General features: G+C 41.4%; 4 protein-coding genes across 9 annotated transcripts; 3 read left to right on the forward strand and 1 right to left on the reverse strand.

Moving 5' to 3' along the window:
- The first annotated feature begins 223 nt into the window (after positions 1 to 223).
- Positions 224 to 7,422, forward strand: serac1 (serine active site containing 1). Its single transcript, XM_035617822.2, has 17 exons — positions 224 to 339; positions 1,157 to 1,326; positions 1,451 to 1,487; positions 1,595 to 1,737; positions 2,230 to 2,319; positions 2,909 to 3,040; positions 3,136 to 3,257; positions 3,353 to 3,481; positions 3,637 to 3,750; positions 4,247 to 4,409; positions 4,751 to 4,901; positions 5,011 to 5,152; positions 5,377 to 5,477; positions 5,746 to 5,843; positions 5,990 to 6,172; positions 6,271 to 6,414; positions 6,540 to 7,422. The coding sequence occupies exons 2-17, from the start codon at positions 1,233 to 1,235 to the stop codon at positions 6,674 to 6,676; spliced, it is 1,980 nt and encodes a 659-aa protein (XP_035473715.1). The 5' UTR covers positions 224 to 339; positions 1,157 to 1,232; the 3' UTR covers positions 6,677 to 7,422.
- A 688-nt stretch (positions 7,423 to 8,110) lies between these two features.
- On the forward strand, positions 8,111 to 9,116 carry gtf2h5 (general transcription factor IIH, polypeptide 5). Its single transcript, XM_035617856.2, has 3 exons — positions 8,111 to 8,270; positions 8,599 to 8,680; positions 8,781 to 9,116. The coding sequence occupies exons 2-3, from the start codon at positions 8,646 to 8,648 to the stop codon at positions 8,959 to 8,961; spliced, it is 216 nt and encodes a 71-aa protein (XP_035473749.1). The 5' UTR covers positions 8,111 to 8,270; positions 8,599 to 8,645; the 3' UTR covers positions 8,962 to 9,116.
- Positions 9,117 to 9,259: 143 nt separating this feature from the next.
- Positions 9,260 to 15,024, forward strand: dynlt1b (dynein light chain Tctex-type 1b). 5 transcript variants are annotated; one of them, XR_004786384.2, is made up of 8 exons: positions 9,260 to 9,923; positions 10,081 to 10,122; positions 10,465 to 10,588; positions 10,674 to 10,751; positions 11,023 to 11,124; positions 12,392 to 12,539; positions 13,862 to 13,967; positions 14,576 to 15,024. XR_004786384.2 is itself a non-coding variant. In XM_035617855.2 (6 exons), the coding sequence occupies exons 1-5, from the start codon at positions 9,897 to 9,899 to the stop codon at positions 11,091 to 11,093; spliced, it is 342 nt and encodes a 113-aa protein (XP_035473748.1). In that variant the 5' UTR covers positions 9,746 to 9,896; the 3' UTR covers positions 11,094 to 11,124; positions 14,576 to 15,024. The 5 variants fall into 5 exon arrangements, 1 of the variants encoding a protein (XP_035473748.1); XR_007030112.1 differs by having other exon boundaries at positions 9,760 to 9,923; positions 11,023 to 12,539; positions 14,576 to 14,674; positions 14,845 to 15,024; XR_004786383.2 differs by lacking the exon at positions 12,392 to 12,539.
- On the reverse strand, positions 11,200 to 18,750 carry tmem181 (transmembrane protein 181). 2 transcript variants are annotated; one of them, XM_035617832.2, is made up of 17 exons: positions 18,581 to 18,750; positions 16,256 to 16,359; positions 15,730 to 15,797; positions 15,405 to 15,495; positions 15,170 to 15,288; positions 14,806 to 14,922; positions 14,614 to 14,694; positions 14,389 to 14,488; positions 14,080 to 14,210; positions 13,903 to 13,994; positions 13,749 to 13,806; positions 13,427 to 13,529; positions 13,284 to 13,335; positions 13,096 to 13,178; positions 12,895 to 12,984; positions 12,723 to 12,789; positions 11,200 to 12,515 (listed from the first exon to the last, which is right to left on the reverse strand). In XM_035617832.2, exons 1-17 carry the CDS (start codon positions 18,712 to 18,714, stop codon positions 12,431 to 12,433), a joined length of 1,575 nt encoding a protein of 524 aa, XP_035473725.1. In that variant the 5' UTR covers positions 18,715 to 18,750; the 3' UTR covers positions 11,200 to 12,430. The 2 variants fall into 2 exon arrangements, with proteins under 2 accessions (XP_035473725.1, XP_035473726.2); XM_035617833.2 differs by lacking the exon at positions 18,581 to 18,750 and adding an exon at positions 16,627 to 16,911.
- Positions 18,751 to 19,208: the final 458 nt, after the last annotated feature.

Below are 19,208 nucleotides of genomic sequence, written 5' to 3' on the forward strand. Positions count from 1 at the left end.
ATAATATAGTTTTGGTTGATTGCATGATTGTTGTATTGGACTGCTTAACCACTTCAGGTGTTTTGATTATTTTGTCCACCCCCCTTAATATATTATTTAAGTCCAGTTTGAGCAACGCAGATATTATATTTGCACGCTTAGTAAATAAAAAAGTGTGTAACTACTACTCACCACAAACACCACGTCACGTCTAGTAACTTTTTTTTCTTTTCTTTTTTTCTTTCCCCTCGTTAGTTACGGTAGATGACGTATTATTTGAGAGACAACACTGTAAACATCAGGCGGGCTGCAGTGGTGTGGAACTATTGCCACAGTCCTCTCCAAACGTGAAAAAATAAGGTAGATTCACTTTTAATCGATGAGAATGAACCCGCACGAACAGGTCGACAGAGTGAGTCAGCTGGTTAGCTTAAAATCAGTCGGTTAGCTTCCAGTCAGCCGGTTAGCTTAAAGTCAGCTGGTTAGCTTAAAATCAGTCGGTTAGCTTCCAGCCAGCTGGTTAGCTTAAAATCAGTCGGTTAGCTTCCAGCCAGCTGGTTAGCTTCCAGTCAGCTGGTTAGTTTACAGTCAGCTGGTTAGCTTAAAATCAGCCGGTTAGCTTAAAGTCAGCTGGTTAGCTTAAAATCAGTCGGTTAGCTTCCAGCCAGCTGGTTAGCTTCCAGTCAGCTGGTTAGTTTACAGTCAGCTGGTTAGCTTAAAGTCAGCTGGTTAGCTTCCAGTCGACGAGCGCATAAAGCGACGCTTTAGCCTAAAGCTAAGTATTTAGCGAGTCAGTCGTTAAAGGTTCATTTTAGCTTCGTGTTTGGTGTTAACGTTTGAGTTCGGACTGTCAAAGAAGTTCGCTTTCGAGTAACTCAAGGATACGCGGCGGGGACTTAGACTGACACACTCCCTCACGACACGACACCGGGCTGCGTTACAACGGCAGCTAAAAGTTAGCTAACGTGAGCTGGTGGGGAACTTGTGAACGAGTTGACGAGGCGTCAACCGCTCGACACAAGTTGGACATACACAATAAGTGCGCGCGTTTTAGCTCATTGCAGCCTTGTGGGCACCCGTCGTATACGTGCGTATCATTAAATTAGCATTAGCTAAAAGTGCGTTCGACCACACGATGTGCAGGCAACAGAGTGTCTAGTGTGAACTTTGTACCTAGGTTGGACAGTGGCCGGTCTTCGTCGGTCGGTGTGATTCTCGGCCCCCTTGGCCCCCGACCCCCTGGCAGGCGGAGCATGTATGCCGCGGCTCTACGTCTGATCCGCTGTCGGAGGCTGAGCACCGCCGGGCCGTCTCGAGTGAGGAAGGCGCTTCAGTGGAAACATCTAAGTAGAGTATTTAATTAGGCGATTTGTTTTCAGCAGCAACACCACAACCTGCATGCTTTTGAGTTAACTGTTTGTTTGTTTTCAAGTCCTGGTTGATTATGATTTCTCTTTCTGTTGACATGTAGGGAAGGTTGCGAAAGTAACAGGCGCAGTCGTCTTAGGGTAAGATTACAGTGCATGCAGATTATAATAGTGTAATTCTGACACTCCTGAATAGCCAAATCCGACATGTGCCGTTTGTGTGACCCGTATCCATTATGTTCCTGCAGGGGCTGTATTTTCATCACCAATGAGGTCGTAGCCTTGGACAAGGCCGTGACCATTGACACCAGTGCAATCTACAAAGAGAAGTACAAGTCCTACATTTACCTGAGAGCCACGCCCACAGATGAGAAGGACAGCATCACCGCAGGTGACTAATGTCATTCATTGAGACTTTGAAGTGGGAGGTGGTGTGTCCCTTCGAAACACCTTACTTTAAAGAAGACGACCGTGTTGAGATTTGTCTTTAGTTTAGATTTTTTTGGTTGTTATTAGATATCACCCTACTTCCCCAGAACTGGCAGGATGACCTCTGGCAAATATGCTGAGTGGCTTCATGGATTGTATGAAGACAAAAAATAAGCCTTGCCAAGTTTGTCATGTCCAGGTGCCCAGTGACATCTGCGGTCATTACTTCCTGTCTTTCCTTCCTCCCCCCCTCTCTACAATCTTTCCTCTCTGAATATTTGGGTCAGTCTGTTGACTGATCTCACTTGTCAAGGTTCACTTACTTAGAGGAAGTTGCCTAACAACCTATACTGCAGTTTGTTATCTTGGAAGCGTAAAAATGTAATCTATATTTTGTAGAAGGTCATGGTTGTTATTTTTTCCATTGTGTGTTTGTGTGTGTGTGCGTGCCCAGGGCTTACAAACAAAGTAAGGAGGGAACTTCATAAAGCAGCACGGCGGTTTCTGGAAATATCCTCTAGGCTTTTGCTGCGTTCACTAGATGGTAAGAAACCAATTGTTCCCTTAGTACAATTTCCCTTGGAAATCTGAAAGTCCAAAACCTGAGAACTTAAACCAGTGTTTCCTCATTTAAAAAGCAGAAATTGTTGCTAATAGAAACACAAATGTTTACTCTTAGAAAACTTTCCCACTCATTTTTATGGGGAGTGAAGATGAAAACCAAAGGAAACACCTGCAACTTTGCACATGCACATCCTGTTTTGGAATGTCACATAGTTTGTGCACCAATGTGTTTATTGTGCAACTGACCACGACTCTGATAGTTTTGTGCCACTTATATTAACTCTACATTAATCACTTGCTCCCAAAATTACATTCAAGTGGGATCTCTAATAAATTTACTTTTGACCCTTTTAAATTGAACAGCTGCCAAACTGACGACAAAAGGTTTGCAACTTCCTAGCTGTTGTAATAATCTGACGGTGGTATTGTAGATCCTTATAGTTAGTCATCGTAGACAGACCTAGAGTGTAGTTTCACTTGTGTGAAATTTGTGTGTGCTTAAAAATGTTTGTGCACAATTTTTCCTCTTTGCTTTCTAAATGTTCAGTTTGTTCTGTATCTGTTTTTAGAGCGCCTTAGCCATGTAGATGCAGACCCACATGAGGTGGCATTATGGGTCCTGTTGAAGAGGACGCAGTCCGCCAATACAGATATCCGACTACAGGCTGTGCAGGAGCTTGCAGATAATCATCACTGGCATGGTAAAATGTGTAAAGATTGTTGCTTATCATTTTAGGTTCATATACGACAAGTGAAATAAGGAGGGATTGTGTCACACCTGTTGTCAATATTGCAGACTACCAGTATCAGACAGCAGCCCAGGTTATTGACCAGCAGACAGCAGTGGGTCTGGCCCGGACTCCTCAGGTAGACCTGCGATTCTTCCTGCCCCCACCGGTGCTACCTGACCTGGAAGATGTATGTATCTCTGTGGAATAGACAATGATATGCTTCACCGATCCTTTGCCACAGCTTGAGATGGTAACCGAGATGTGTTAACGTCTTCTTCACAGGGTTGGTCAGCAGAGGATGGACTGAGGCAGCTGCTGGCGTCTCTGCCTCTGTCTGAGGTGGACAAATGTGTCCAGTACTTCACTTCACTGGCCCTCAGAGAGAGCACTCACTCCATGGCAGCACAACGGGTAATCATGACAAATGGATGCATAAATGTGCTCATGTCTGAAGTCTTTAGGAAGATGGCTATCTTGAAATCAAAACAACATGGCAACAAAAATCTCTTGTTGCTCAGAAATGTCATGATGATGATCATGAACACCTCTGCTCTTCCATGTTTCAGGGTGGTCTATGGTGTTTTGGTGGCAATGGGCTCCCCTACGCCCAGAGCCTCACCTCTGTCCCCTCAGAGAAGGTGGAATCCTTCTGCCTACAGGCGCTGGTTCAGCACTCAAAGGTACTGATGACCGCTGTGTGCATCTAAATTCGATTTGGTATGGACTGGAGTAGTTCCTTTTGAGAAACTGATCATTTTCATCATAGTAGTGAATTCCACAACAAATTTGGTTGTTCTGCACTCACAGTTTTATGGTGATTCAATTTAAAAACTACTTCAAACACAAAGTACTCTTTGTTTTAGTTCAGTTAATTAATTGCGGGATCGGCTTTTGTCTGCAATCAAGTATTTATAACGCTGAATAAACTGGACACAATGTTCTTCAAATGTCTTTGCCTTTTGGCCTGAAACTAATCAGCTAATGTGGTCCATAGATGAACAAGCATCTCAGTGAGTCAAAATAATAAGCTCTGAGAATGCGATGGATCCTAAAGTGCCTGAAAATGCCTGGTTCACATTCCTGCCCCCCCAGCATAAAATTGACTGTTTCAGACAGGAACACAATAAGTGAAAAACTGTACTGAACTCACTGGAAAAAAGTGTTTCTTGTTCACAGGTCCAGAGCCACTGTGACCACATTGTTGCCAGTGGGGGGCTGCAGCTCCTCCAGAGGGTTTATCAGCTCCGTAGAGACTCCCTGAAGATTCAGAGGAACATCGTTCGCATCATAGGAAACTTGGCGCTCAATGAGAGTGTTCACCAGGCCATAGCCCAGTCTGGTGAGTCTGTAACTCGTCACATTGTTTCATAGAGGGTTCCGGTTATGTGCATGGACTAAGTGTACAAAAAATCATCTAAAGCATCTCTTTTTTTGCATGTACCTATTTCCTCTATAGATTACATATCCACAACTATTAAGTCTTTATCATCCAAATGACCATTTTTTTATGTTATTACCACAGCTATCAACTGTTTGTCAATTCAGAAATGCTTGTAGACTTCATACTTGTGAACACTTGTTTGTAGATTTGTATTTGTTATACCTGATATATAATATATATATAATGTCTCCAATCTTTTTTTGTTTTATTTGTTTGATTTCTTCCTCACTCACCCTCAGGCTGGGTGTCTGTCCTGGCTGAGATGATGCACTCTCCTCACGCCATGCAGGCGTCGCATGCAGCTCGTGCCCTGGCCAATCTGGATAGGGAGACTGTAAAAGAGAAATACCAAGACGGCGTCTACATCCTCCACCCACAAACACGTGGCGAGTAGGAAAATAATTTATTCCTCTAGTCACATAATTTTTTTTACATATTAAATTTCATTTTATTTTACATTCAAACCAACACTTAACTTTGACAATGTTTTCATCTCCAGCCAGCCTATCAAAGCAGACGTGCTCTTCATCCATGGGATTCTAGGGGCAGCTTTTAAGACGTGGAGGCAGAAGGACCGCAATATGTCAGAGGAAGAGAAGGAAGCAGAAAGCTGGGACGACTACACAGAGTGTTGGCCTAAGGTAAAGCATCAACTGAATTAATGTATTGAGTATAACAGGATCTCCATAAATTCTCTTTGTGTGATTACCTGATGAATTGAAATCAACTGTGGATTGATATTTCTGGCTATTGACTAGACTCGATAGTGTTTGGTTTACTCAATAAAGGTGAGGCCTCATGCAGATTTTGAGGAAGTGAATAATCTCTCACTGTTCTCTGTTGTTGTGTCCTCCTTTATCGTCAGTCATGGCTGGCTGCTGACTGTCCAAACCTGAGAGTCCTATCCGTGGAATACGACAGTCACCTCAGTGACTGGGGGGCCAAGTGCCCCGCCGAGAATCAAAGGTGAAGAATCTTAAATGTGTGAAAATTGTCACAGGTGTTTAAATTAACATTTATCATGTTTTATTACGCTAAGAACTGTAGTTTAATTTGCTTAAAACAGTCATGATGTTGGATGTGCAAAATATAATTAGCAAAATCTCTTCAATTACAGGGATAACATAATTTGCCCATACTTGCACAGCCCCACAAATGTTCCAATATTCACTATGCACAATTCAGGCTATCGGTGAACAAACCATTGATTAATTATTTTCTTTTTTCTCTTCAGGAAGTCTTTGGCCTACCGAAGCCAAGAGCTGCTAAAGAAGTTGAAGTTGGCAGGGGTTGGAGAGAGGCCTGTGGTCTGGGTAGCCCACAGTATGGGAGGTATTCTGTCAGACTTCTCCTTCCACATTTTTACTCGCATCCCTTGAACACAACATGAAAAACAAATGGTTTGATATTATTTCTGATATGTCTGATTAAAGATTCACCGTTTGTCCGTATCCTCTTGTGTTTGTTTTTTCTGTCAGGACTACTTGTGAAGAAGATGCTGCTGGATGCGTCAGAGGACCCTGAAATGCACGGGCTGATAAAAAACACCAAGGGCATTATGTTCTATAGCGTTCCTCACCGTGGTACTTTTATGGCCGAGTACTCCGTCAATGTCAGATATCTCCTCTTTCCCTCTATAGAAGTCAGGGAACTTTGTAAAGGTGAGTGGATAAAATTATTTTTGAGGCCCAGGACTGTTTGTGTTGCATAGAAACATTTTCAACATCTACTGTGGGTTGTTGTCCTTTTGTGTTTTAAGACTCACCAGCACTGCGTAACCTGAATGACAACTTCTTGAACATGGCCAAAGAAAAGGAATTCAAGGTGCTGAGCTTTGCAGAGACGCTGCCAACAAACATTGGTCCCATGATCAAGATACTGGTGGTACCGTCACAGTCAGCAGGTATGTAACACAAATGCAATATGGAAACGAGACGTCTATCTGTGATGTATAGTTTAAATATGGATGCATGTCTCTAATTTTCTTTCTGTAGCTCTTACCTTGTGGCTGCTCTGATTTGGTTTCAGATCTTGGCATCGGGGAGCTCATCGAGGTGGATGTAGATCATCTCAACATCTGCAAGCCAGAGAAGAAGGACTCGTTCCTGTATAGACGCAGCCTCCAGTTCATCCAGGAATCACTGCAGAGTTACTTAAGTCACTGATGGAAATACAGTGTGAACGCAAACACACCTGACACAACCTACTGTATACTTGAAATGGGGGAGAGCACTGTCACTCACCAACACCCCAAACCAAAAAAACTGCCTCTCCTTATTGCACACTTGCATAACCACTGACTACTCTGATCATAGTATAATTAGGGAAATTAAATCTATTTTAAACATTGACATCTATGAAGAGTTGTCAGTTGTGATGATAGTTTGGTCTCTTAGTCATTCTCCTGGATTGGACTGTCTCACTAATAATTAGTCTGATGAATTTTTAAAGATCAGTTTACTTTTTGGAGAACTTAATATTTTAACAAATAAGTTCAGATAATGAAAATGCAATTCATATTTCCTGGTAACTGTTTTTTAAAATGTCATCTTAACCTCAGCAGTTTAACTTAGTGTATGGTGCATAATGCACATACTGTAGTTTAAGATGCACTGTCGTTGCCACTCATTTTTGAGCAGAGCAATGGTTTAAGATTTTATTTTTATATTTATATTTTATCATAACTACAGTGTGAGAGTCATATATTGTGCCAAAACATATTCATCTCTGAGCCTTACTCCAAATGGACCTGCATTAATATTAGTTCAGCTTACTTTATTTATTTGTGTAGGACTAATTGAACAATTGGTTTTTGATCTCCCATGTGGTTGTAGTCAAATCTTCCACTAGCGATGCAATGCAGATGATGAATAAATGTACATGGTTGGAGGCTTTTGTTGCCTTGTCTACACACTGTGTTGCTGTGATTCATTTGCTCCTTTACACTGCATATCACATCTTCACATATTCCCTTTTACTGCAGCTCCTGCTTTTTGGTGTCACAAAACCCCCCAATAAAATCACATTCAGGGTCAAGCGATATGACACCACGATATAAACCATTAGACAATATGAATCTGTCTTGCTATACTGTGTTATGTGTATTTAATATCTCTCTATGTGTGGGTTAGACTATTGTGTGAAATGTTAATTATTGACCAGTACTGTTAGGTTATGGTGATAATATATGCATCAGTGTGACGACTTTTATTTGCCAAAAAAGTAATTCACTGTATTGGCACAAAGTAGTAAGTTCCAATTACTTATGTGATCTATCAACAGCATGACGATGGATGTTCAATAAATTTGCCACATTGCGTTGAAATGATATAAATATGTGAAATTACATATGCAGTGATGAAGGATTTTATCCTAGTGGTCAAGCTTTTTATTAGGAGCACCAAACTAATAGTGGGTAGGGCCTCCAAAAAACTTTGTGACATGGTATCCACAAGATCACAATTACACCACATCACACCTATCACATTATAGATGTCACATTTGGAAGTGACCATCTGCAGCATTAGGCATCGTCAGAAAAAAAGGGGTCATCAAACTTTGTAACGTTTGTGCAGTTTTACTGCTGTGCCAGTGTTCCTCGGAAAGTGCTCGTCACTTTTCTATTGAGGAAGATTGTCCCTCGGCGCACACCGTACGTCACCTAGCTAGCGATGCTTTGAGAACAGGCTAGCAGCAGCTTCTGACAAGTCAGACGCTCGTCTGACGTCTTTTTAAACTCCTACGCTTGAATGTAGCCAGGTATGTAAATATGTATGTGTGTCTTATTATGATCAGTATTTTAAAATCACAGCATTAAGCACACTGCGCCTGGAGTTACCTACTTTCGATGTAACATTAGCGCGAACAAGCTAATCAAGCTAAAACAAAAAGGCAAAAGTATACGTAGATATCTAGACGCCAGCGACGTCAACAATTCAAGAAAATATCCACAATGAAAAGAGCCGGGACGTAAATATGCTCACCGTTTATCTTAAGTGCAATATACTCCTGTGTTTAGCTTCTTTCTTTTTTTTTACTATGTTTGTTACTCGTGTTTACATGGTCGCCCATCTTTGTTGTGTCGCAGGTTCTGAGCAACATAACAACACCGTGGGTTTCTCTGCACTCGTCAACATGGTCAACGTACACAAAGGTGTTCTTGTGGAATGGTAAGGTGAACTATGAATCTGCCCAGAACCCATGTTATGTGCTGCATGTGATGACTTGCATAGTGGTATTCATCTTTCTTCTCTTTGCTCAATGCACCAGTGATCCTGCCATGAAACAGTTCCTCCTCTACCTGGATGAAACGATGGCCCTGGGAAAGAAGTTCATCCTCAAGGACCTTGACGACACACACGTCTTCATCCTGGCAGAGGTGGTGCAGACGCTCCAGGAAAGAGTTGGCGAGCTGATGGATCAGAATTCATTCCCCGCCTCGCAGAAATAACACAACTGTCTATTTGTTTTTTGCCTTTGGACGTTTTACAACTTAATTAAATGGGCACTGCAATGTTTATAAAATACAGGCAAGACATGGAGCAATTGCTCTTCTTTTTTTGTTAACGTGAGAAAACCTTTAAGTAAAGAAAATGGTGAATTTTGCATCTTGGTTTCAGTGGTTTACTTTGCGATGTCCATTATGTGTTGTTTACATTTTCTTTCTTGATCTTGATTTAAATTGCTGATATTTGGTGCCATATTTCTACATGTGCTTCTGGGTGTGTATGCCTCTGCAGCCTTGGTTTTTTTGACATTTCTTAAAAAAAAAAAAAATTGTGCTTGATAGTATTTAACGCAGAATAGTTTAGACGATGTGAAATGTTCTAACCCCAGTGTTTAATTATAAGTAGCACAAAATAATAATCTCATGTTTTGGGGCTGTAGCCAGAAAGTGAAACGGTTCACAACAGCTTAACTGAGCTGTGAGCGTGGAACTTGCAAAAAAAAAAAAGCGGTGTTATTACAACTTCCGGAGATTTGTTTTCAAAATAAAAGTTGTAATTGTAACCACCGAAGCAATGCAATTCGCAGCTGATGACAAGAAGCGAATTCATTATAGTTTTACACGATTGAACTGCTGTCACGACTGCCCACAGCATTTTATTTGTGAGAGTAGCCATGTACCGCTAAACTTGACACAGTGTAAAGGAGTCTTATTAAAAGTTGTAAATTCACTTCCGGAACCGGACCCGTGCTAAAAGAGGGCGATTTATAATTGTTCACGTTACTCGTTTGTCCCAGTCGGGATCCTGTAGAATGACGATGACTGGTTTTCCAGTGATCTGATTGGTCAGTAGTTGTTAAGGTGATTGGCTCTGATCTCTTATGTCGAACTTGCACCGGAGCAGCTCAGATCCTGCTCCGTAGTAGACGCCTCTGACCATGGAAGATTATCAGACGGACGAGGATGTGGGTTTGATACTTTAAAGCAGTTATTTGCACGCATCTTTTTTAAATGTTTGCCATAAAATAAGTTGTTCAGTTTTCCTCTGAGATCGTACCTGCCGAGCAGCATCGTCGACTGGCAAGACTAAACTTGCACCGTTGTGTTTTTTCCACCCTACAGACTGGGTTCGTCGTCGAAGAAGTGAGCAAAATAATCAAAGAGGTATTATTAATGGCTTCTGGTTTACTCCTTACGTTTTTATTTCCATCTGCTTGTTGCTGCCGTTAGCTACCTACTTTATGTTTGGCGATCCGTTGGTTGCTAGGGAATAGTTGAACGGTTGCTAGGCACCGAGTTTACACGTCGCCATACGACAGATTTTAAATGATTTTTTTAAATTCTGAAGTTGTGTTGTGTTATATGTTAGGGATTATAAATCGTGTATTTATAACTTGTAGGTGTATTGCAGTTTCATTTAAAGGTTATTATTAAAAAGTATGACACCGTCGGTGTAAACCTGTTTTTAATCAAAGACAACTTTTTTTTTTTTTATTGTGTCTGTAGTCAGTAGAAGCGACCATAGGAGCAAATGCCTACCAGCACAGCAGAGTCAACCAGTGGTCCACCAGTATAGTGGAGCAGTGCCTCAGTCAACTAAGCAAGCTGGGGAAACCATTCAAGTACATCTGTATGTGGTGGTGGGATCACTCAGAAATAACACGGTGCTCTGGAGTTGGTGTTTAAAGTCACTATTCAATGTTTCTTTCCCACAGTGACATGTATCATCATGCAGAAAAATGGAGCCGGTCTGCAGACGACCAGCGCCTGCTTCTGGGACAACTCGACTGATGGTAAAATAAAACAGCTGCTGTGTACACACAGCCTTTTGAGTGTGCTATTAAATTTGTCTTATGGGTTATTTATTTGGCAATAAAACACGTTTGTTTGACAATCCTTGCAAACGGATGCACGGGGTAGAAGCTGGTGTGGTGATTTTATTCACGGGAGGCCCTGAACAATAATTAGTTCAAGAGATGGAAATTTGATGTGTTTCTATTCTGTCAGCAAATATCAGGAGAAAGCCTGCTAGTAATTTATTGTGTATTTAATTTCGCCAAACAGGAAGCTGTGCACTGAGATGGGAGAACAAGTACATGTACTGCATCGTCAGTGTTTTTGGGTTGGCCATCTGAACCTACCACGGTGTCTCTGGAGTATTTTAAGGTGTGTAGGATGTTATGTCGCTGATATCTGAATAAGATATGTATTTCTACTAAATGTAATCGATTATAAAGATACTATTTTGTATATACTTGCTTTATTTACATGTGACATGACAGAGTGCTACATGTACAACTTTTGCCTCATGAAGCAACAACAAACGCAAGAACTTGCGCGATATCAGGACTCTCAACCTCATTTAACTACCTCGAACCAACATTTACTACATTCATACTGAAAAGAATCAAACATGTACATTTTATCTAAGAAAGCATTTGAAACTTTAAGCCGGCAGCCCGTTTATGAGAAAAATGTGATGTGTAGACAAGGCACCATCTTGATAAGAATCCATGTTTAAGATATTATTTGCAAAGAACAGACACACTTGTTTTGGCTGTTTTTCCATAAGCTCCAGTTTGATAAAACAAAGGAAAGGGCTGCGATTCACACATTGGCGGTAATAGAAAAGAAAGTTACAGACCAAAAATATATAGTTTACTTTAAATCGTATGTTCTACATAAGGCAAAAATATATTTGGCCAAAGGTTTAACTACTATATGTAATGGGATATGAAATGTTTAACATAATAAATCAGTAGTCCCTTAACAAATCATCAATTAAAATCCAGGCTATTCATCAAAATCCATCCATCCAAGTCATGAGCCATACAGTATCCCGTCATTACTTTTCAGAGAAAATAAATAAAGTAATTAAGAAGTGCAATTACAAAGCTGCTTTCTGAGAAAAGAGAGCAGTGTGGGAGATCAGTAGTAACCTTCCTCCAGTTAAAGTTCTCTCTGCGTTTAAAATAAAACACATCTGAGGACAAGGAGAAGTTGTCTACAGCCAACACTGCTATTATTCTCAGACAGTCGGAGAGCAGAAAGGAATGGCAAAGACAACACAGTAGAAGTATAGAAAGACAACAGTGGTCCAACACAACGCAAGAAAAATAACATTGATTTCATCAACCAGAATAATTAATAATAATAATATTAGCACTTTTCCCGATCATTATTAACTAAGGTTGTGAAAAATAGTTTTCAAGTTAATAAGAAATTGTTTTGTTGTACATTTGACTGAAAGCATAAACAATGGAGAAAAAAAAAACAGCAGCTACATGCGTCAACTTTCAGTGAAATTACAGTACATTCAGTAGACATGGAGCATATCTTTTTAAAAATAGATTTATGTACACTTACAATATATCATTCCAATACTCTGTATGTACAACACAGACATGATTGTTGTTTTAATGTCTTCTCATAGTTTCCAACGGGGACACGGGGGTGAGGAGCGGTCAGAGATTCAGTCACTGTCAGTCTCATCCTGGTACTTGGTGGTTGCTTTGATAGCGCGTCCGTTTTGCAAAGGCATGTCTTCGTAATCACTCCTTCACAAAAACAAAGAAACATCGGTGGGTTTACATACGTTCACCCTGTACATAACCTGCCAAACCGTAAAAAGTAAGAGTTCACAAATCCAATCAGCACATTACAACTTATCCAATCTGAAGTCCGCCCTTCAACTTATAATTCATTGCAAAAATCTAAAAATGCTAGGTTAATTAAAGAAGCTATGAGTTGTCCGATATACTTACCCGTATATAACTTCATCGTCCGAGTCATTTAGCATGGAGAAAGCAGGATTATCCTTCAACTGAGAGTCTGGGAAAGTAAAAAAAAACGGGTGCATTCATATATTAGTTCATTATCTACGGCAGAAAAGAGGGAAAAAATTCTACTCAATATAGGCTGTGCTGTGTAAGTTACCGTAAAGGGCATTTTTGGAGGGGGAATACACAAATGCTAATGTGTACAAGTAGAAGTTGAGTAGGCCATAGAAGGATAAAAATTCAGCTGGTATGTCTGGAGTTAAGGAATAATAATGCACCATTAAAGACAACATGTTAGGATACATATATTTTAAGTAAAATTGTGGTATAGAAAAAATCTAATAAAATAAAAGGATATAGTTTTGGTAATGAGTAGACAATTCTGCCACAAAATTGTCTTGAAGAGCCTTGGCACCAAACCTCAGATAGAGAATGACCATGCTGGAGGGAAAAAGGAGCAACAAGAACAATCAGATCAAATTTAACCAAACACATCATAAATCTTAAATCACAAAGATGGTACTTCCCCCTTTCCAATAAACACACCTTATAATGAGCACCACAAATGTTAACGCTGTCAAAAACTTTAGCCGGAGATCTAGTGTTTGAAAAACACAGCAAATTAGTGTCATGATAGTAAATAAGAATTGATATTTGATCATATGCAGAGGCTCGGAAGGGTGTTATACCTGAGTAAGGCATGTTCTTGAGCTCAGAACATGCTCTGACAATCAGGAAAATCAGGTAGAGGATGTAGAGGGCAACTACAATCAGGAAGAAGACCTTCATGCCCTGGAGAAATAACATAGGACTTCATTGAACTGTAGATGTGCTGAATATAACGATACACCACCAAACAAGTTGAAACAATGTCGTCAGGGATTAAAATATACAGCCAAAATGAGAAATTAACCGTAGTGTCACAGATCTGCCGTCAACCCTCAGGTTGATGAAATGTTAGTCAATGAACCAGCACGTTGCTTAGAGCACCAATAGAGGTAACGGTCTTACCTGGAAGTTCACCATATCCACTTTATATCGATAGGTGGGATCCTGGAGTTCATTAACCCTGAAAATGCAGAAAGAAAGAGCGGATTCTTTTCATTCCTTGTTGTCATTCGCAGTTTGATTCAGGCTAGTTGCGGCCCAGCGAGGTCAGACTTACGTTTGCCAAATGCCCAGCGTAACCGCCGAGAGCCACAGAAGACCGACAATGATCAACTTGGGCAGGTAGAATGTCAGGAATTTCCTCTCACCCTGCGGAAACAACATAAAACATGAAATAAGATTAATAACTAGCAAAAATGAGGGGGATGGGGTATGTAAATGAAACTGGACCCACCTGGACTCTGATGCCATGGTAAACACAGAGCCAGAAGAGCAGCAGAGAACAAAGGAACAGAGCCTGAAAGAACGCATCCAGCATTCCAGGAAACCAGCTGTTCACCAGGAATGACAGTGGGAAGAACGGATCTGAACGTCAAAAGCAACAAAACCCAATAAGCAACACATAAAACCCACAATTCATTCTTATGTAAATGGCAAAATACGTACCACAGTGGGACTACCAGAGAGTGCATATGTGATACAAGTTGCATAATCATTAAATTAAATAGGTAAAATGTAGAATTGAAAGAATATTAAAACTCACCATTGTATAGTAGCAGCAATGGGAGCAGGATGGACATCCACTTCTGCTCTATGCCCCAGTCTCTCATAGAAAATTTCCTCAGAGAATGAGCAAACATACACTGGAACATGGAGAGGGAAATGATAAGACATCATAAATTTGCAAATTTCAGTTTTTCTGGTTTAGACTTGGCATCTTTTGTTTACAGTGAAGAAGACCTGAAGTATCCAGTGCCAGTACTCTTACCGTCACCATGAAGGTCAACACCACGAAGACAAACCGGAACCAGATTTCCACTTGCGAGAAGGTGGGATTATACATTTTCCACTGAAGAGGAATAAAAAAAGGAGACGACTCGAGCGTTAAAAAAAATTTAATCAAATGCAGCGACAAAAGGACATATCAAACTTTATTTAATGAGCTTGTTTAACTGCTTACCACAAACGTGACCTTGATTTCATATGTGATATTTTCAAGGCCCTTGAAGCTGACCACAACTTGATACTGGGTGTAGTTCAGGAAGCCCAGATGGAGCACAATTATCTCATCACATTTCTGTAAGGAGGCAAAAAAAAGGATGCTTCGCTGTCAGGTCAGTCAACGAATCTGACTTATCTGCGCATTTAATGCGATGAATAAAATTCAATCCTGCACTCACGTCTACACTCCAGCCTCATTTTGATTAACAAATTACATTTCATGAACTCACTGCCGTGCCAGTCGCTGCTGCCTGACTAAATGATTAATGACTGGCCCAGTACACCTGGAGAGAGAGATGGTCGGACGGCTGATTGACACTTACAGTCCCGCAGTGCAGCGTTCGGGATTTCTGGTGCACGTGGTTGATGTCCATCACGCTGGCGTCCTGCATCACTCCCTTGAGCTCAACGTTGATCTCTAAAGGCTGCTGGAAGTCTCCCACTGACGCAAGGGGGCAGTAAGAATGCAACGTTATTAACAAGCCATGTGTGTTTACAACATAATAAAAGATAAACAGTCTGGTGGTGGTGCGTCTGTAGCTCGGTGGCTGGTCTTACTATTGCTGTTTTCAGCCCGCATCACACAGGTGAGCCACAGCTGCTGGTTGTAGGTGGTGAGGGGAGGAGAAACGAGATTGAAGGGCCCAGTCTGAAATCACACAATGAATTCTATCATCAATATGTCAATCATTACAGATTATCCTTTTTATCAATGATAATCATTAAAACACAGAAGAGGACAATCCAATTACTATGCAGACAGAGACATAGTATTTCTGTCCAACACATTCTCAAAACATAAACACGTGTCCCATCATTCAAAAGTGCGGCAGCTGCAAAAAAGTCTGAAAATAAACTCCTTTCCGACGTACACACATCTTACCTTCACGGAGACATTCTTGGCCAGTAACTGATCGCCGCTGTGCTCTTGCTGAGCAATAATCCGGGGACCTACGAAAAAATGAAGGACAGACAAATACCCTCTTTTTTTTTTTCTAAAAGCGATGCTCAAGAAAAAGGTGAAACCCTTGTTCACTAAAATATGATCCTCAAAAATTGGGTACACCAGTAGTTGTCGAACTATGGGGTTGTAGAGGAAACATCCGTGCACACGGGGAGAAGAATAATGTGACTGCTGAGATTGCAGTTGCGAGGTTTGAATGAGTCGGAGGCAAGTGCATCACAAACACCACCGACACTCACTTGTCCTGCCTCGTGCCGCAGAGCCTGTAAACTTTGGTGGGATAACTCAAAAGTTAAACAAGCACCTGTCACCTGTACAGATGCAACTGCACTTGTTTGATAAAATTCCACAGATGTTCTTCTTGTGCAAGACAGACTCCCAGCTCGTGTGTGTGTGTGTGTGTGTGTGTGTGTGTGTGTGTTGCAGTAATGTCCATCGGGCCTACCTGCAATCCCGATGAAGACTGTGAGGCCGAAGCATACCAGGAACACCACGAACACCAAGACGAACAGTCGTTTGGACAGGGTGTAGAGCCGCATAGGGGCCAGTCTGCCACGGGGAGACAGACACTCGTGAGGGGGGTCAACACACGCTAGCTTCGACACACAGGGGCTACGAGAAGAAAGCAGGAGGACATTTAAAAAAAACAAAACTCGGCGGGTTTGTGCCCTAACGCCCGTCACACCACAGGTGCGGATATGTCAACACTGCTAGCTCCCGTGCTACTTCACGCTAGCAAGTAACAGATGTTTTACTTTGAAGAAACCTCGTCACGCGCGTCGGCTGTCTCCTGCGAACACATCTCAAATGACTTACTGCTCCATTTCTGTCGGCGAGGGGGGGGAGGGGGAAGAAGCGTTAAAGGGTTTTTATCCGTAGTGAATGATCCACGACCAACATCCGCGTTCGCACATCAGCCTGCGACAACGCCGGAATGCCACGTCACGTGGAATGGGCGGGGCGTGGGTGGAGGTCACGTGGTACCCCGGCGAGGAGGCGGAAGGAGGGAAGGGAACGTGAGAATAGGGGAGATGGGAGGAACCACTCCCTCCTCCCAGTTATACGTTTGTCCCTGGGCTATGAAGCAGTGATATGTTAATATATGTTCTACATTAGTTCGACACACATATATATATATACACACACACACACATATATATATATACACACACACATATATATATATATATATATATATATATATATATATATATATATATATATATACATGGGGCTGAGACTATTATATTTAGTCAACGGCCGTTTTAAATGTCGAAGACATGGTTGGAGTGATGTATTGTGGCAATGTTCTGAAGATGGCGTTTAATTAATCGAGATCATTCAGACATAACTCTTTCTAATGTCTAATGGTTTCCTGTTATAAAATAAATCTTTTTTTTCCCTAGTTTATCAAAGCTTTTTTCCACCCTGTCATCTTCCAAGTTTTATGAAAATGAAAACTCAATTTAGAAAAGCCTTTTGTGTGATTTCTTAGCTATAACAAATAGGACCACACTGTATTGTTTGAAAGTTTGAAAGACTAAATATATCTGTTGTTAGATTTTAGCTAGAAAAGTAAGTGCAACTATCGCTGATTTTACAGGGAAACAAAATATTTTTTTGTAATTCCATCATTATCAAAAACTTTTTCCCATTAACTCACATAAATTGTTGAGCAAGGGACAAAACCTCTTCCTGAAAATGTACATTTTATAATCGCTATGCAATGAAAATGTATTCATCCTACTTTTAATTTGCTCGTATACATTATCTTTGAATTTGTAAAAAAAAAAAAATTTTAAAAAGTGCAGAATCTTGACCAACATCCATTTCTAACAGTCTAATGGAAAATCTATTAGGAAGGAAATAGCAAGTCTCAAAGGCCCTTTGTAGTGATTTTGACCCGTGTATATGGCAGAGATAACCCCTTCCCTCTTCACACTAAGATTCAAAGAGAAGCATAACTACAATATGGCTGTGTGTCTTTATCATTTGCTGCTGTCTGTTGACCTGGGTTCGCCTCTGTGCTCATTTTATGTCTTTGTGATAAGTTACTTTGTGTCACTTCGTAGCCCAGTCATTTTTGATTGTTTGTAATAATCCCCTCCCTCTCTCCCTATACACCATAGCCCCCTGGCCCCCAAAGCCTGCGCCTGGCTCAGTGGCCCCTCCATGACTGTTGTTGGTGACGGGTATCATCTGTGTGGGGCTGAACATCCTTTGTGTGTGAGAAGTTTTGCGCATGCGTATATCTCACGACTCCATCGCATATCAACGTCGACTTTTCAATTTCTGATGAACTGAGTCCTCTCTACCAGACATCTTTCCTTTTCTTTATTTTTTTTTTATCCTACAGTGTGAAAGACATCATCTATATTATAAAACAATGCAGCACTGAGGCGTTAAAACCACCATCAACCGCAGACGCACACATGCTCGTCCACGAGACAACACCTGTTGCCTATATGACATAGACGAAGGCCTCATGCTGTGTTTGAAATTGTGACATTAGCCAAAAAGATGTTGGAATATATATTTGATAAGACGGCACGTGTCTTCACCCACCTTTCCCCCGAATATTTTCTGACATGATTCTATGCATCGCCTGTTCCGTCTATGATGCAAAGCAAACGGAATACAAACCAATAGAGCACGATTCCTCACATTTATATGGATAATATAGTATATTAAATTCTATTTTTAAATCAGCCATCATTGAGATCCGAATAGTGTCGTTGTAATCTGGAGCACGCGAAGCCGAACATCTCACCTGTAGAAGCGCTCATCGCGGTAAGGAGTCAGGTCCTCCTTCAGCTCGCCGTAGGCCTCCTGGAGCCTCCTGCAGAAGAGCTTCAGCTCGCTGTACAGAGGGTTCTCCAGGCCGGACGGGTAGTCGGTGTCCATGATGATCTCTCTCTCTCACACACACACACGCCGGAGCCGTCTGGCGGCTGGGAGGAGGAGGAGGAGGAGGAGGGGGAGGGGGAAAATGGCGATGGAGGAAAAAAAACAATCCGCGGCCTTTTTCTTTTTTCTTTTTTTTTAGGGGGAAGAGAGAACAGCTCAGTGATGCGTTCCGTATTGTCACGTCGTTTTCATCGAAAGTGCGGCCGAAGCTGTTCTTTTTGTGTTTGTGTCGGTTCAGAGAAGGGGGAGGGAGGGCACGGTGTTATAAAAAAGAAAAAGAGGGGGCGGGGTCACGTGATGATAGTTCAGCACCGCGGACAGAGACACCCGATGCGTTTCCTGTGTCCGTGTGATTATCAAGGGCCTGGTTTGACTGTAACACCTCGGCAGAGTTTAGCCACAGACCATAATACAAGACCCACACAGTCGATTGACATCATGACACTTCAGCAAATAATCCTATAGGACCTGCCTGTTCCTGGTTTGTCAAA

The sequence above is a fragment of the Scophthalmus maximus genome, chromosome 18, assembly GCF_022379125.1.
Source record: "Scophthalmus maximus strain ysfricsl-2021 chromosome 18, ASM2237912v1, whole genome shotgun sequence".
NCBI classification, from domain to species: domain Eukaryota; kingdom Metazoa; phylum Chordata; class Actinopteri; order Pleuronectiformes; family Scophthalmidae; genus Scophthalmus; species Scophthalmus maximus.

Excerpts from the sequence above, each read along its gene's own strand:
- serac1 (XM_035617822.2), top strand. The coding sequence starts at position 1,233 with ATGTATGCCGCGGCTCTACGTCTGATCCGCTGTCGGAGGCTGAGCACC. Across the intron at positions 1,738-2,229 it reads GAAGGACAGCATCACCGCAG|GGCTTACAAACAAAGTAAGG; the intron begins GTGACTAATGTC and ends GTGCGTGCCCAG. Across the intron at positions 3,041-3,135 it reads AGATAATCATCACTGGCATG|ACTACCAGTATCAGACAGCA; the intron begins GTAAAATGTGTA and ends TCAATATTGCAG.
- gtf2h5 (XM_035617856.2), top strand. The coding sequence starts at position 8,646 with ATGGTCAACGTACACAAAGGTGTTCTTGTGGAATG. Across the intron at positions 8,681-8,780 it reads AAAGGTGTTCTTGTGGAATG|TGATCCTGCCATGAAACAGT; the intron begins GTAAGGTGAACT and ends TCAATGCACCAG.
- dynlt1b (XM_035617855.2), top strand. The coding sequence starts at position 9,897 with ATGGAAGATTATCAGACGGACGAGGAT. Across the intron at positions 9,924-10,080 it reads ATTATCAGACGGACGAGGAT|ACTGGGTTCGTCGTCGAAGA; the intron begins GTGGGTTTGATA and ends TCCACCCTACAG. Across the intron at positions 10,752-11,022 it reads CTGGGACAACTCGACTGATG|GAAGCTGTGCACTGAGATGG; the intron begins GTAAAATAAAAC and ends TTCGCCAAACAG.
- tmem181 (XM_035617832.2), bottom strand. The coding sequence starts at position 18,714 with ATGGACACCGACTACCCGTCCGGCCTGGAGAACCCTCTGTACAGCGAG. Across the intron at positions 14,489-14,613 it reads TGTTGACCTTCATGGTGACG|TGTATGTTTGCTCATTCTCT; the intron begins GTAAGAGTACTG and ends TCCATGTTCCAG. Across the intron at positions 13,995-14,079 it reads ACCATGGCATCAGAGTCCAG|GGTGAGAGGAAATTCCTGAC; the intron begins GTGGGTCCAGTT and ends TTGTTTCCGCAG.